At 42.6% G+C, this 14,441-nt stretch overlaps 1 protein-coding gene across 1 annotated transcript in view; it reads right to left on the bottom strand.

Annotated features, from left to right (window-relative positions):
- Positions 1-14,441, bottom strand: part of ADCY8 (adenylate cyclase 8) — a 227,586-nt gene that overhangs the window by 90,025 nt on the left and 123,120 nt on the right. Inside the window, exon 7 of the mRNA XM_064587441.1 lies at positions 13,296-13,566. Coding sequence (XP_064443511.1) covers positions 13,296-13,566 — 271 coding nt within the window. The remainder of the gene's footprint in view (positions 1-13,295; positions 13,567-14,441) is intronic.

Below are 14,441 nucleotides of genomic sequence, written 5' to 3'. Positions count from 1 at the left end.
GGTAGCCAAACTGCAGAAAGAGCCGAGATGCCCTTCAACAGATGAATGGATAAAGAAGATGTGGTCCATATATACAATGGAATATTACTCAGCCATCAGAAAGGATGAATACCCAACTTTTACATCAACATGGAGGGGACTGGAGGAGATTATGCTAAGTGAAAGAAGTCAAGCAGAGAAAGTCAATTATCGTATGATTTCACTTATTTGTGGAACATAAGGAATAGCATGGAGGACATTAGGAGAAGGAAGGGAAAAATGAAGGGGGGGAATCGGAGGGAGAGATGAACCATGAGAAACTATGGACTCTGAGAAACAAACTGAGGGTTTTAGAGGGGAGGGGGCTGGGGGGATGGGTTAGCCCGGTGATGGGTATTAAGGAGGGCATGTACTGCATGGAGTACTGGGTGTGATATGAAAACAACAAATCATGGAACACTCCATCAAAAACTAATGATGTATTGTATGGTGACTAACATAACATAAAAAAAAAAATTAGACATCACCTTCTCCAGGAAGCCTGCTTGAGCCTGCACTTATTCTCAGAAGAGCAGTTACCGTGATGTATGGGGGTTGCCTAACTGTGTGTTTGTCTGTTCCTCTAGGCTATGATCCCTTTGAGGATCAGGCACTGTGTTATATCCATAACTGAATCTCGAGCATCTGGAATATTTGGTAGGTTCTTACTAAGTACGTGTGGAGTGAATGCATGCACGTATGAGTGGCGATAAGACTATAGAGCACTAATAAGGGCATTGTTTCCAAACTCTTGCTATCAAAAGTCCTTTTTTTTTTTCCCTATTCTCTCCCAAGTGGACTCCGATTGGGAAAGATTCTGTTTAGCAAACTGTATTCATTAAATAAAACCTAGTTTCTTTTTCTACCATTCAATCAAATGCCTAGTATTTGATCAGCAGGAAGTAAAAGGCATTAGCACACAACTGAATATAATTCCAGCCAAGAGCCAGAGCCTTGAAAGGCAGCCTTATGATGCTTGTCAACATGAGGTTTCAACCAGGTTTTTGGAATCCAGAGAATGCACCACCCCCTTACTACCTCCCAGTGCTGGCCACTGAGGCACCAGAGGTCACAGATGACAAAGACCAAAGCCTGGATTCAGGTCAGCTTGAGTGTTTGCCACAAGACAGCCTGAAGTGGAGGTTGAAGTCATCATTGTGAGTGCCTCTGGGAGATGGACATGGCAGCCTTGAGATTTAGCTGTAGGCGGTTGTGATCGGGAACCCACAGTGTGGGCCAGCTTGTTGCTGATCTGGGAAAGACCCAGAGAAAATGCCAAGTCCGGCAGGCTCAGTGCCTTCCTCTCTTGTGCTGAGATGCTTTATCTTTTCCCAAGACCCTCCTTGCTTCCAGGCTCAGACTGGAGTCTGCACTTAGAAGCAGGTAAGGCTGAGGCTTCCTCAGCCAACTCCTGCTTCACCCCTGCATTGCCTCCCTGGCAGCATCTCCCTGTGCCTGCCCTGGAGGTCTCTGCAGTTCTACATCAAACTTGCCACTTGCACGGTTTGAGTTGTGCAAAAGGCGGAGGTTTCTGCCTCACTCAGTTCCAAACCCACTTCCCAGGTCCTACAAATGTAAGAAGAAATGGCCAGGAACAAACCCTAAGCCTGAATAAGAGCACCCAGCGGCACACATTAGAGCTATTTTTTTCTCTGTTTATTAAAACTCCAATCACCCCCAGAATAGAAAGCTCCTACCTTTTTAAAAAAGAAAGGTATTTTTTTTTTTTTTCCCTAAGCTCACTTCTTAGGAAAGCTTTGAGGTGATCTAATCCAGGATGATTTGCATTCAGTGCTTCGGGGGTAACGTTTGTTGTGTTTGAAAGAGATACAAGTTTTTTCCCCTCCAATCTAGGGATAGGGGAGCAGGGATTTCCTTGGAATGTGGTACATACTGTTTTCCTGGTAAGGAGGCTCTAAGTGGCATTTGGGTAAGTACTGAGTTGGGGGACCCTTGGGAAATTATCCCTGTGGGGCTTCTTGGAACCCACTGCTAACATTTCTTCCTTTTTATAGGAATGTTAGTGTTAGCAAACTGGACCATCCTCCATAAACGAGGTTATGGAGTGTTAGTCAGGACTGTTAACAACTTTCCTCATCTATACTAAAAGAAAATGAAGAATCACATTCGGATTACATGCCCAACAGTACTTTGGTTAGGGATACCACTTACTTCTCTTTTATGTTCTGGGTATTTATGTCACCATAATCTGTCTTCCAAACAAAGCCAAATAATGGCCAATGAGATCTTCTTGCAGGAGAGGTCTATGTGGTATCGCTATGGGAAGAGGTTTCAGTAATTTTCATAATCTCCTAGCTTCTGCTCCAAGAAATGAAATAACAAGGGGGCAGAACTCTGTTTGCTGAAATAATAGTCCAGAAGTTTCCAGCCAGCCTGTGCTGGATTCCAGCAACCGTGTGTAACTTGGTTCCCAAACTTCAATCATGAGCACTCAGACACGAGTCTGGGGCCCAGACTATCTGGACAATCATTGTTTTCCAGCTTTCAGCTGAACTGAAAGTTTGCAAATATTGGCTGGATGGTACATTTGATGAGGAATCAAAGTTGTATGAAATTCTTTCATTGGCCTTTGTCACTCTGTGTCCTGAAATTTATGATTAAGAGAATAAAACAGTGATGTGGGAGGTACCCTACTTCTGGTAGATCCCACAAGAAGAATTTTCTAGAATTTGCTACTTATATGAAGCCCGCAGCCTCGCTCTTGAACTTTCAACTAATATTGATAAGCCAGATCATTTAGACAGTTTCTTCATTTGGGGGTTTAGGTCTCAGACATGCTAAGCTCTCTTCCCAGTGTGCTTTGTCTGACATTTAATGCTTTGCTCCTTGCCTCAGTTCATCCTATCGGAGGCTCATGGTCTTGGAGACTCACTGGTTTTGGTTCTCTTTGGATGAGGTGTGGGCAAATGGTCAGCTGTGGCCAAACTTCCAGGCCAAGCACAGAACTCTCAGGATAAGGGGGCTCAGAGCCCACAGAGGGAATCACCAACATCCCAGATTTTGTCCCCAAGCTCTGGCTCAAGACCGCAGAACCAGGTTAACCCAGGACAAGTGGTGCCTGACATGGATTCTGTCCTGCCTGGGATTGTTTGGCTCTGTTCAGCCAATCCTCTATTAAGCTAATTCAGGATTTCTTACTCTGATAATATCCTTTGAGTTTCTCAGAAAGATGCTCATCTTGGGATGGGAATGTGATTGTGCTTGAGTCACTAAACACTTGGGCCATTTTTAATCAAAAAGAGTCGCTAAACTGTAGAACTGGCTGAAACAGAACTCGGCACAACCATTCAGATACAGCCACTTTGAAGGATTTGAGGCAAGCTGCCAATCAAAGTTTTAGCTTTTAAAATATTACATCCGTTGTGATGTGCGGATTACATATGTAAACCCCAGCACTGACCTCATCTCAGGGTCAAGCTGGAATGAGTAAAAGGGATGGGGCAAGCCCAGGGAGGGAGGCAGGATTCCTGCTCAGGACATGACTCATGAGTTGGAGAGACTCTGACACATGAATGGTTTGTGTATAGGGCCACAGGGCAGGCGTGGATCAAAGGACTTGTAGGGCTCTAGTAACTGGACCAAAATGTCAACTAGGTTGCAGCGGGAGAGGTAACCACTACGCACTGACCAAATAACCTTTGGGGTTAACAAAATAGATACTTTCAGCTCAGGAAATGAATCAAAAAACATATGAGGACCTAAGTTATTTGGTTTCGTGTGTGTGTGTGTGTGTGTGTGAACATATGTATATTTTCAGAAATGTCAATGCCACAGGGGAAAATGAAAGCATGTGTGGGGCGGGGCACGTTTGTGGGTGGAGTGTGTATGTGTGTGTTCTTAGAAATTTGAAGAGAATTGAAATATAAGCATTACCAAAACGTTTATCTTTTGTAAGGTTCTGAAGTAACTCTTTTTATGTAGGAATAAGAAATAAGTGGAGCACTGGGTGTTATACGCAAACAATGAATCATGGAACACTACATCAAAAACTAATGACGTAATGTATGGTGATTAACATAACATAATAATAAAAAAATGGTTCAGAAAAACCTATAATTATATGCCTATGTGTAAAACAAGAAGGATAAAGCAAATCAGCAAAATGTGAGCAACTGGAGAATCTGGGTGAAGGGCATAAAAGAGTTCTTTGTCTTATCCTTGAAGCTTTTTGTAAGCTTGAAATTATTTAAAATAAAAGTTACCAATAAAAATAGAAAAAAAAATAAAGAAGTATTATAAATGTGAGTTGCTGATAAATGACTCCTGTTCGGTGTTTTAAAAAGTCTCTCTGTCTGAGGTTTTTTTTCCAGGCTCCTTTCTGCAATTTGTTAATTTAATCTGGTTATTGATGTTTTCCTTAATTTGGTTCCAGTGGAGCTACAATAACTGACCTTCAAGAGCCCAACCTCTCTTACTTCTCATCAGGTATGGTAGGACAGAACCCGGAAAAGAAGCTACTCAGGTCATGTTTTGTCTTTGGGACACTGTGTCTTCTACTTCCTCTTACATGTTGGGGCCTTGGGATGTGAGTAAACCTTTCACAAAGTTGCATCAATACCCAAGAAAGTATAAGGCCAGGCAATACCTTTTTGACCCAAGTGAAGTAAAAATAAGTACATGCATGAATAACCAAGATGAGGCTGTTGAGACCACCGGAAATGTCAAGTGTTTGCTCTGGGCTGGAATGAAATCACGCGAGAGTTCTAGCCCTCGCCTCCCTGTGCAGAGCCACATGCTACCGCACCACTTTAAAAAGTGGGCATGCACACTCATTCAGGCCAAATGCAATTTTGTGTGGAAATAAAAACCTTCATACATGTGCCTTGCACTGGGTCAAAATAATAAAAAGTATCCTTGGTGGCGAAAAGAGGAAAAAATCTGATGTAGCTCAATGAAGAAATTTTACACTGAAGAATCTTATCCCAGTCATTGGTCAAATTAGCGCCAAGGTTAATAAAACTGAGATCCCAGTTCAAAGATATAAAGGAGTCAGGGGAAAAAATCCAGATTTTTGTTCTTTCTTTCGCTACCTATCTTCAAATATTTAAAATATCATACATCACGGTTGAAAGCACTGCATGTTAAGAGAGGGCGCAGAGCCTTCCTCCTGAGGGAAAGTGTTTTTGTATATAATGTATTTTTTCACTTTGGGGGGCTTCTTTTTGTATAACTTCAATAAAGATTGTAAGCAAAAATAAAATAAAATAAAATAAAATATCATACATTTTCTCTTATTTAAGATACCATGCGTTCATTGGTTCTAGTTCCTCAGGCCACAGTTTTGTGACTCCCCGAACAATGAGTCAATCCCTAGTGAAAGTCAAGTCCGGCCGGTTGGTTTAGAAAAGTTTTAGCCAGGTATTGACCATCGGGGAAGCATAGGCCGTGTGTTGTACACTTGCTAACTAATGCACGTTTGCAGGCCTGCGATCCCGCATGGGCCACAAGCTCACCTCTACCTTTCTCTCTCCCACCTTTGGCTAGCTCTGGAACTTCACAGAAAAGAAGGATGATTAGTCAAAGTTAATGGATCAAATTGCCTACTTAATCCACTCAACACTCCCCAAAGGCTTCAAATCCACTTGCTTGTCTGAAGAGAGTGAAAAACCAGACCCCTCTAATGACTCTCCCTGGCTCAACCCAGAGGCTATCTTCCGAGTCAGGGCTAAGGAGAGCCTGGGGAGATTTGTTGTCAGAAAAAACCACGTTACAGGAAGAGTGCAGACGCACTGCAGGGAAATGGACAAAGCCCTCCATTTTCTCTGCCCAAAAAGCCTGCAGATGTCCCATCCAGGGAACATCAAGACTTAATCTGATGTTAAATAGTTAAAAATAAATTGCGGATGGAGAAAAATCCGCCTGTGATTTCCTGCATACAAGATTGAATGTGGACAATTAGATATTTGGCAGCTTATCACAGAAGCAGCAAGGTCTGAGAACACACCTTCTTTTCCTTTAAAACTAATACCCAGTATTTCAGGCATCTTTAGGAGTGGGAATTTCAGGTCAGAGTTCTTGGGGGGTTGGGGGAGAAGCAGGTGTTTCTTCTTGAGCAGCAGATGGTGGCCTTGTCATCCCTCTCCTCCTGGGATCTTGCGCTCTCACCCTTGGCCTACCTCCTACTTGTCTGTGGATCTCAGCTTTACAGTCACTTCTTTGGGAAGATCTTCCCCAATTACCGTGGTTCAATTTTCTGTCCTTTACTAACGCTTTCCTGCTATAAGGATAGCAAGTTCACACTGAGCTGCTGACCTGGTGGTGATCCCAGGGACAATGAGGTCTTTGACAACTTGGACCTCCTTTCTCATCTCTCTCCCCAGCCCCCAGCACAGTGCCTGGCACCTGGCCTTTACTCAATGAGCAGCCAAGGAATGGATGACTGAATGAGCGAACAAATGAACACCTTGATGGGGAGTGACTTGCTATCATCAGGTGGATGACAGAGCTAAAATGAGCTTGAATTTAGAGAGTTCTTCTTGTGGGCATTGGTTGACACAAAAAAGCCACCCACCACTTTGCCCCCTGCCCTTTAGGGGCAGAAACCCAAGTGAAGACACCAAACCCAGGGATCAATACTACTCAACAGAACACAATGATCATGTTGAAAGCAGGATGCTGAAAGAAGGCAAAGTGTGATGATGTTTGTGATGTCTGGGTGTTTAGCTCATATAATCAAAACTCAACTATCCGGAGTGCTGAGAGAGAGTCAGATTGCATTGTCTAGTTAGGTAAGATTTTACCTCAAATACCTTTTTAGTGTTTTGCTTTAACTTATTGCTGAGCTTGATATTGATGTTTTAAGACAGTTCACTGGATGATAATTATGCTAAACTGCCATCCTATACTAGGACAACTGTAAACAATAGGTGGCCCCATTGCTTCCTGGTGAATTGTGTTTCCTGGGCTTTGGAGGGTGGGATTCTGAAGTGTGGGTAACTCCCTGGTACAGCCACGGACTCCCAGCATGCGTCTGTGGCTGAGAAATGGAATGGGCCAATGTCAGTGCTGAAAGGAAGTGACTGCCCAAGGCCTTAAGGTCGTAAGTGGAGCGATCAGGGCTCCAACTTGGTTCTCTGGAGTTTCCATTCAGGCCCTTCACACTCTCATTTGGACAAATTTTAGGTCCTGCAGAGATCTGTCCCAGGATCATGAGACTCACAACCTACAGGACTAACCAGTTTAGTATGAGGAAACTGTGACCCTCAGCATCAGGACAACATGAGGGTTTTGATCAGTAGGACAATCAAATGAGAATTCTTTCTTTTCTCCCTATGGACAAAGAGAGCAAGATCTAAGAAAAGTCTGGGATTGATGAAGACATATAACCCACTAAGGTTTTTTGTCCTGCTTCCAGCCGAGCCAGCTTCACTCTCTCCACATCTCCTTGTCTCCTAGGCTCAACATTCTCCAATGAAAGTGGTACTACATCAAATGGTGTGTTGTCATTTTATCACGAGGTAGACATGGCAGGCTGCCCAGCTTAGCCTTTGCCATGCAAACAGCAATCACATCAGGACACTCACGGGATGAGATGCTACCTAGTACATCAGGACAAGCTGCGGGAATATCTGGTCATTTCCTGGAGCTTTCACAGAAAATTCCTAAATATCAGTGGCTACCCATCTTTAGTGGGTGAACACACACACACACACACACACACACACTTTTGAGACTGACTGACTGACCTGGAAACAAAGTAGAAGGTAGACACCCAGCATCTACCTTCAGGTCACAAAAGGGAGGCAGTGTGGCCTGAAATCAAACATAACTGGGTTCTAATTGCAGCCCTGCTATTTACTGGTTACATGTCCTTTAGGCTATTAATTAATCTCTATGAATCACAATTTCCTCATTTGTAAAACAGGCACATCACACTTATCCTGTAAGGTTGGTACAGAAATTAAATGGAAAAGATAGGAACAATATTCCCAACATGGCACCTGACCCCAGACTCTAGATCTCTCTTAGCATTAGCGATGCTGTGGTTATTTAGCTATACCCTCAGCAATGAAGTGCATTCACGTTCTGTTTTGTTGTGTGGAATACACAAGTTCTACCTATGTTTTCAATCTTCACAGGGCTGGCATTATTTTCATGGTAACAATGATGACTAAAGTCAGTCTACAGTGTAGAAATGACTAATACATAGAATGAAGTGGTAAATGTGTATTTTTCTCAAGGTGATTCTTCTAAGAAGCCTGGAGGAGTAATAGCAAAATGTCTGGATTGGGATGCCATGTTGAACGTGAAAGGGATGGATGGGACAGGGCTGAGGATTTCAAAGTATTTGAGGACAGAACCCAGGCACTGAGAGGGTCTTGCTTCTGAAAGAGCAGCTGCACCTCCCCTGGCCTATTGTTTGTCATAAAAATCAAGTTAAAATTATTAATGACCTCACACAATACTTTTTACTGCAACATGAAAGCTTCACCCTTTGGTATCCTCTTGTAAATGGTAAGTCTAAGATGCAGTCTGTCTGAGGATAAGTCCATTGTTGCCCCCAGAATCTATTCTCCACAAGGCAGCCAAAGTGATCTCTTAAAAATCTAAATCTGATCATGTCACTGCCCCACTTAAAAACTTTCTATCATTTCCCTTAGAATAAAATCTAAAACCAGCAGGCTTGTAACACTGAGCTCCTGTCTCCTTTAACTTCATCTCATACCCCTTTCTTCTCTGCTTATGATGTTCTAGCTTCCTTTTTGTTCTTTTTCTTTTCTTTCTAAAGATTTTTATTTATTTATTGAGAGAGATAATGATAGAGAGAGAGCATGAGAAGGGAGAGTCAGAGGGAGAAGCAGACTCCCTGCTGATCAGGGAGCCTGATGTGGGACTTGATCCCGGGACTCCAGGATCATGACCTGAGCCGAAGGCAGTCGCTTAAACAACTGAGCCACCCAGGCGCCCTGTTCTTTTTCTAACATACCAAAATTTTCCTACCTCACGGTCTTTGCACTACTGTTTTCTCTGTCTGCAAAGCTCTTCTCCTGGTTATTTGCATCTACAGTCCTCTCAACACTCAAACACAATCTTCAGAGGCCTGTATAATTCTTCTGCAGTAATTCTATCCACCTCCTATTCATATATCTCTACTTCCTTTGTAGCACTTATATGTTTTAGTTCATTGTCTGCATTCCCCATTCCCTTAAAAGGCAAACTTCCAGAAGACAGGGTCCAAGTCTCTCTGCTCACTACTGGATCCCCAGGATCTAGAATACAGAGTGCCTATTAAATAACTAAATGAATAAGAGTTCAAGATCACAAACAGATTTTTAGATACAGCATGCAACCAGCAGGGAAATGTGATCTTTAACACAAAGATCATTTTCTTAAGTTTTCACTTCACATCTCAAGTTTTGTCTTTATTCTGAGAGATCCAATGACCATGTTGATGACTCACCCAATAATCTCACCTTGAAGTTTCTGGACATCCTCCCCTAAATGTCAACATTTTAATTTTTGGTCCACTTCAATGACCTACTTCTGCTATTACAATCTCAACCTTCAATAGTCCATCAGGGATTTAAGCTTCTTGCCTTCCAGTTTTCTTACTTTCATTCCACCCATAGGCTCAGAGCATAGGAAGCCTCACTGGTAACTGAGTCTTGGGTTCAGGAAGGCAAGACACCAAATCAATGAGCAGAACACCTGCCCATGTCAAGAGTTAGGGATGCAAAGCAGAAATGCTCAGTGTGTCCAAACACAACCTGGATACCAGAACCCAGAGAGCTGAACCAGCAAGTTTAACCCAAATGGATACAGATATATGGGCAGGGAAGGTGCAGGACATCAAAATCAAGAGATTATCTTCAGGCATAGACAGGGACTGGAAGATTCAGATAAGGGGCCGGAGAGAATGCTTAGTGACTTCTCTTGCTCTTCCAAACCGCCGATGGACTCCTGAAATGGGTGGTTGGGACGGGGAGAGGGATTGCATTGGGGTTCTTCTTCGAAACCTAGAACTCTCTCTTATCAACTGACAATCTGGCTTCCGACTTCATCACCTCATCAAATCTGCTTCCTGCCAGTGATATTTTTCAATCTAATTCCAATTGGTAGTTTTTAGTCTTCATCTTACTGGGCCTCCTGGTTATAGTTGACATGGTTGATTTCCCCTTCATTCTCAGAATGCTCTGTTCTCTAGGCTTCCATGACACCACATTCCCTAATTCTCTCCTGATCACTCTGACTGCTTCCTGTCTATTTCCATCATGGGATCCTTACTCTCGCATCTGGTGCCTTCCAGTATCTGCCCTGTGTCTTCTTATTGTTTTATGTTACATATTCCCTACTGTGATCTGTGCCATTCTCATGCCTTCAACAAGCATGCAAATCCTGACGACTGCCAGATTCCTCTCTTGCACTGTTCTTTCATACCAGAGCTTCAGAAGTGTGTGTCCAATATGGAGATCTTTCCCTGATCCATCCCAGGCACCTCAAGCTCCTCATGTCCCAAACTGACTTCCTAATGTTTCCCTCCCAGTCTCCTTTCATTCCAGTAGTGCTTATTTTAGAGGGCAGTTCTATCGTTGACCCAGTCACTCAAACAAGAAATCTGGACGTCAAACTTGACTGGTTCCTCTCCCTTGCCATCTGTTGCTATCATTTCATTCATTCATTCACTCACTCCATTCATTCATTCAACAAACTATAATCAAGCCCTTCTATTTACCAGGTAGTGTTCTAATTGCAGGCTAAACAGTGGGTAAGTGAAATACATAATTCCTGTCTTCACGATGCATATAAACCACTGTCTGACTTTACCTCTAGAGTGTCTCTTTCCTCTGTCTCCCCTTATCTTTTATTCTTAGCAGTACTTGGCATATAATAGATTTATCTTTATCAAATGAATGAATGAATACATGAGAATGTAACTATCTGAACATCTGCTGTCTACATAACACAGATTAGGGCTCAGCATACTGATATCATTAACACGATTTCTAAGCACACGTTATGAATTAATAGACTCTAAAACATCTGGCCAATTTAGTTGGAAACCACCCCACCCCCCAGTGAAGCATTAGTATGTTTTATTTGTGTTATGCAAACACTCAGATGGTCTGGACTGTCTGTGGAACTGACTGGGTGTCTGGCAGAGCGTGGGCTTACCTAGATCACTCCTGATTTCTTCCAGGTGCACATCCTATCTCTGAATCACACACATGACTCACTGACTTCTAGAGCTAAGCCTAAGTACAAGCTCTGAGAGCTTGTGGGCATTTCCATCGATTCAGTCATTTCCACTTGGTTATTTATGAATATCAATACACATTCACTGGCTTGTAGGTCTGATGGCATTAAAATGAATTGAGATTATGCATGTTGAACATGGCGCAGATGGGTGGTATCCAGGTAAAACTCAGGCATCACAAGAAATGGTTAAACACCAAGATTAATAGTCTTTGATAATGATATATCATCCCAACTACTTCATGACACCAGAAAATATCTTTAGGAAATCAGCAAAGAAAATATTTCCACTCGCCCTATACAATTTTGCCAGATGGCTCAATCATGAAATAAAACCAAGCATCTCCACCTCTCTCTTCTTGGTTCTAAACTATTAGTGGCAAGGTTGGGTACAACTGAGGTGAGAACAATTAGGAATTTTCCCAATTTCTACAATGACCTTAAATAGGAAAGTTTTCAAATGGAAAGACCAAAAAGGAGAAACAGAAACACTAAAACAAAGAGAGAATTTTATGCAGTTACTGAGGTACCCAGGGTGAGGCACGCATCTCCTCTCAATAACCGGCATTCAGGCTCAAGCTAACAACAGGCAGAGGGAGCCGGGAGGACACTGTCAGTTGGCCATGCATCCACTGCAGCAAATGTACAAGACTGTTATTTTATGTAACATCAAACTGTACCATGCATACCAATCCAAGGATGGAAAAAAGTAGACACTGAAATCAGTGATGACTTGTGTGGACATATAATCTGGGGGCAAATTAAACACTCACAAAAGACAAGTGAAGACCTAACGGTAAAATTCTTACAAGGCATGTGGGCTTAGCTGGACCTACATCCTTCCCCATTGGAATCTGATTCATGGATTGTTCCATAGCTTCTTCACAAAGAACTGGAAAGAAACAGGTTAACCTGGTTTGGGGCACCCCACATCCATCTTTCAAGTGCAGAATAAAGAGGGAAGGCTTTCACCATTTTAACCTGCTCCATTTTTAAATGACTTTAAGCAGATAGATTTTCTTATCTGCAAGTTAATGAGAAAAGTTCAGGTCCACGGATGAGGACAATTACCCATTTATGTCCTCATAAAGCTACAACACTCTTCACACTGCTTTCAGCTTTTGCTTGGCTCAGGAGCCTGTCGGAAACTGATTCTAAGTCTTATATACTGACTTCTGTTTGTTTCTTTAAAAAGGTATGTTGGAATTACACCATGAATTTACATGAATTCGACTATCTGTACTTGGCCTAAAGGATTAAAAGTAAACTCCTAGGAGAGCAGGTGATTTTGCCTGTGCTCTGGACAAGTACACTGGGGACAAGAGCATCTCTGAATCCCTCTGGTTCTCTCCCTGATCAGCCTCACTTCTCCAGTATATCTCGGAGTCGGAGCATCTCATTGGATTCAGAGTGATTCTGGGATTTGGAAAAAATAATTTTTTAAAATAATTTGATTATTGGTGATTTATATCTATGTACTGACTCTGTAGCCCTATCCCTCATTTAAGATGCAAATTCACACTAAATAGGAATAGGACTATGTGGGTGGCTTTGAAATTGCAGGCTCCTCCTAAAGCGCTCATACTCACCCTTGGCCTCACTCGGTGCTGCTTTTATATTCCCAGATCAACAGTGCCCTCCTGATTTTAAATTTCAGAGGGCAACTCAGAACTCCTGGCCTGCCAGCTCCCTAAGAAATGACACTCTCATGGACTTCTATCTTCTACTTTTGTTGCTAGTTTAGTCATGTCAGGTTCTCCAACATGAGTAATTTTGCGGGCGGGGGGAGGGAGGGGATTATAATCCACCTTCACATGATGTTTATTTTCAGCTAGATCAAAAAAAAGAGAGAGGGTGTTGGGAACCCTCTGATATTTCTGGTATTTCCTGAAATTGCATACATAGGTTAAATCTGTCCTGAGGAGAGATGTTTAATCATTTGCAATTATGGTGCTCTGCAGAGAAAAGGTTAAAGATGAATCGGTTTTCTCTGAGGAGTCTGGGCTGGGGGTGCACTCGAGCATGCATTCTTGGCTAACCAGAAGAAGGAAGCCAGGACTTACGTTCTGTTTCCCCACTATGTTATCAAAGGGCAGTTCGGGGCTCCAGGATCCTTCTGTGAATGTCGCCCCACTGTTTCTCCCGTCTGAGGAGCTCACGGATTCCTTGACAATGTCTTCGGGCAACGACAGCAGACTCTCCTCAGGCTGCTTAATCAAATAGGTCTCTATATTATGCTTCCTCAAGAATTCGTTTCTCTCTTTACCATGACCCTCTTCTACGTTATAGTCACCGTTGAGGCAGTCCAGCGTGGCTTTGGAAATGTGAATCCTCCTGTGGGCACAAAGCATAGGTCATTATACACTCCCAAGGTGGCCTGCAAAAACCATTGCTGTTTGCCGTCCTGTGCAAAGCCAACATCAGGGCTACACACGGGTACCGTGAAGACATATTTTCAAGGACAATACGCGCTCCCCTGAAAAAGCAGAAAAAATAAAAGAAAACAGAAGTACAGATATAAATCAGTGAGCAGCGTATTGCTGACTTCACCCCAAGGGACATTGCAGCCTCATAAATTCCAGCCTTGCTGAGCCATATCTAAACACCTCTTTTGACTTTTCCTATGACTGTCAGCCTGATCCCAGCAACCTTCAAGAATCAGTGATATTTTTGGTATTGTTGACTGTATTGGAAAAACAAGTTCCATAAATGTTTCTGAACCCAAAAGTAATTATTGTCCAAATTACCATGCAACCACAGCAGTTCCCTTAGTGTCTTGGGACTTTTCTTTTCTCCTCATTTTAATTTTCATATATTTGTGCCTGGATTCTTCAACTTGTCTATAATCTTCTTAAAAATAAAGGCAGGTCTTAGGAGTTCACAGGGCTGCATGGCGGGTCCTTTAGGAAAACTACTCTAAGATGCAATTTCTTCTAGAAGGTGTATATGGCAAGGAGCAGGGAACAGAGAAGTGAACACAGGTAGGCAGGTGGCTGGCTAGGCTCACTCACAAGGTAAGTGCTCATCCCTGCATCACCACTGCATCACAGCTCATGATCCAAATTGTTGTTTTTATATTTGTTTTAGCAAAACAACAGATGACATCAAGAGCCTTAAGGATCAGACCTGAATTGTGGAAACTTCACATGGTAAATCCTTTGGGGAAGAGTTTTTCTGTTCTCTTAACTGTCTAATTCAATCAGATTACT

The sequence above is a fragment of the Mirounga angustirostris genome, unplaced genomic scaffold, assembly GCF_029215605.1.
Source record: "Mirounga angustirostris isolate CCGP_5_RB_7025 unplaced genomic scaffold, mMirAng1.0.hap1 SCAF_4, whole genome shotgun sequence".
Lineage (NCBI taxonomy): Eukaryota > Metazoa > Chordata > Mammalia > Carnivora > Phocidae > Mirounga > Mirounga angustirostris.
Note: the sequence above shows the minus strand (reverse complement) of the source record. Positions and strands in the feature narration are given on the sequence as shown.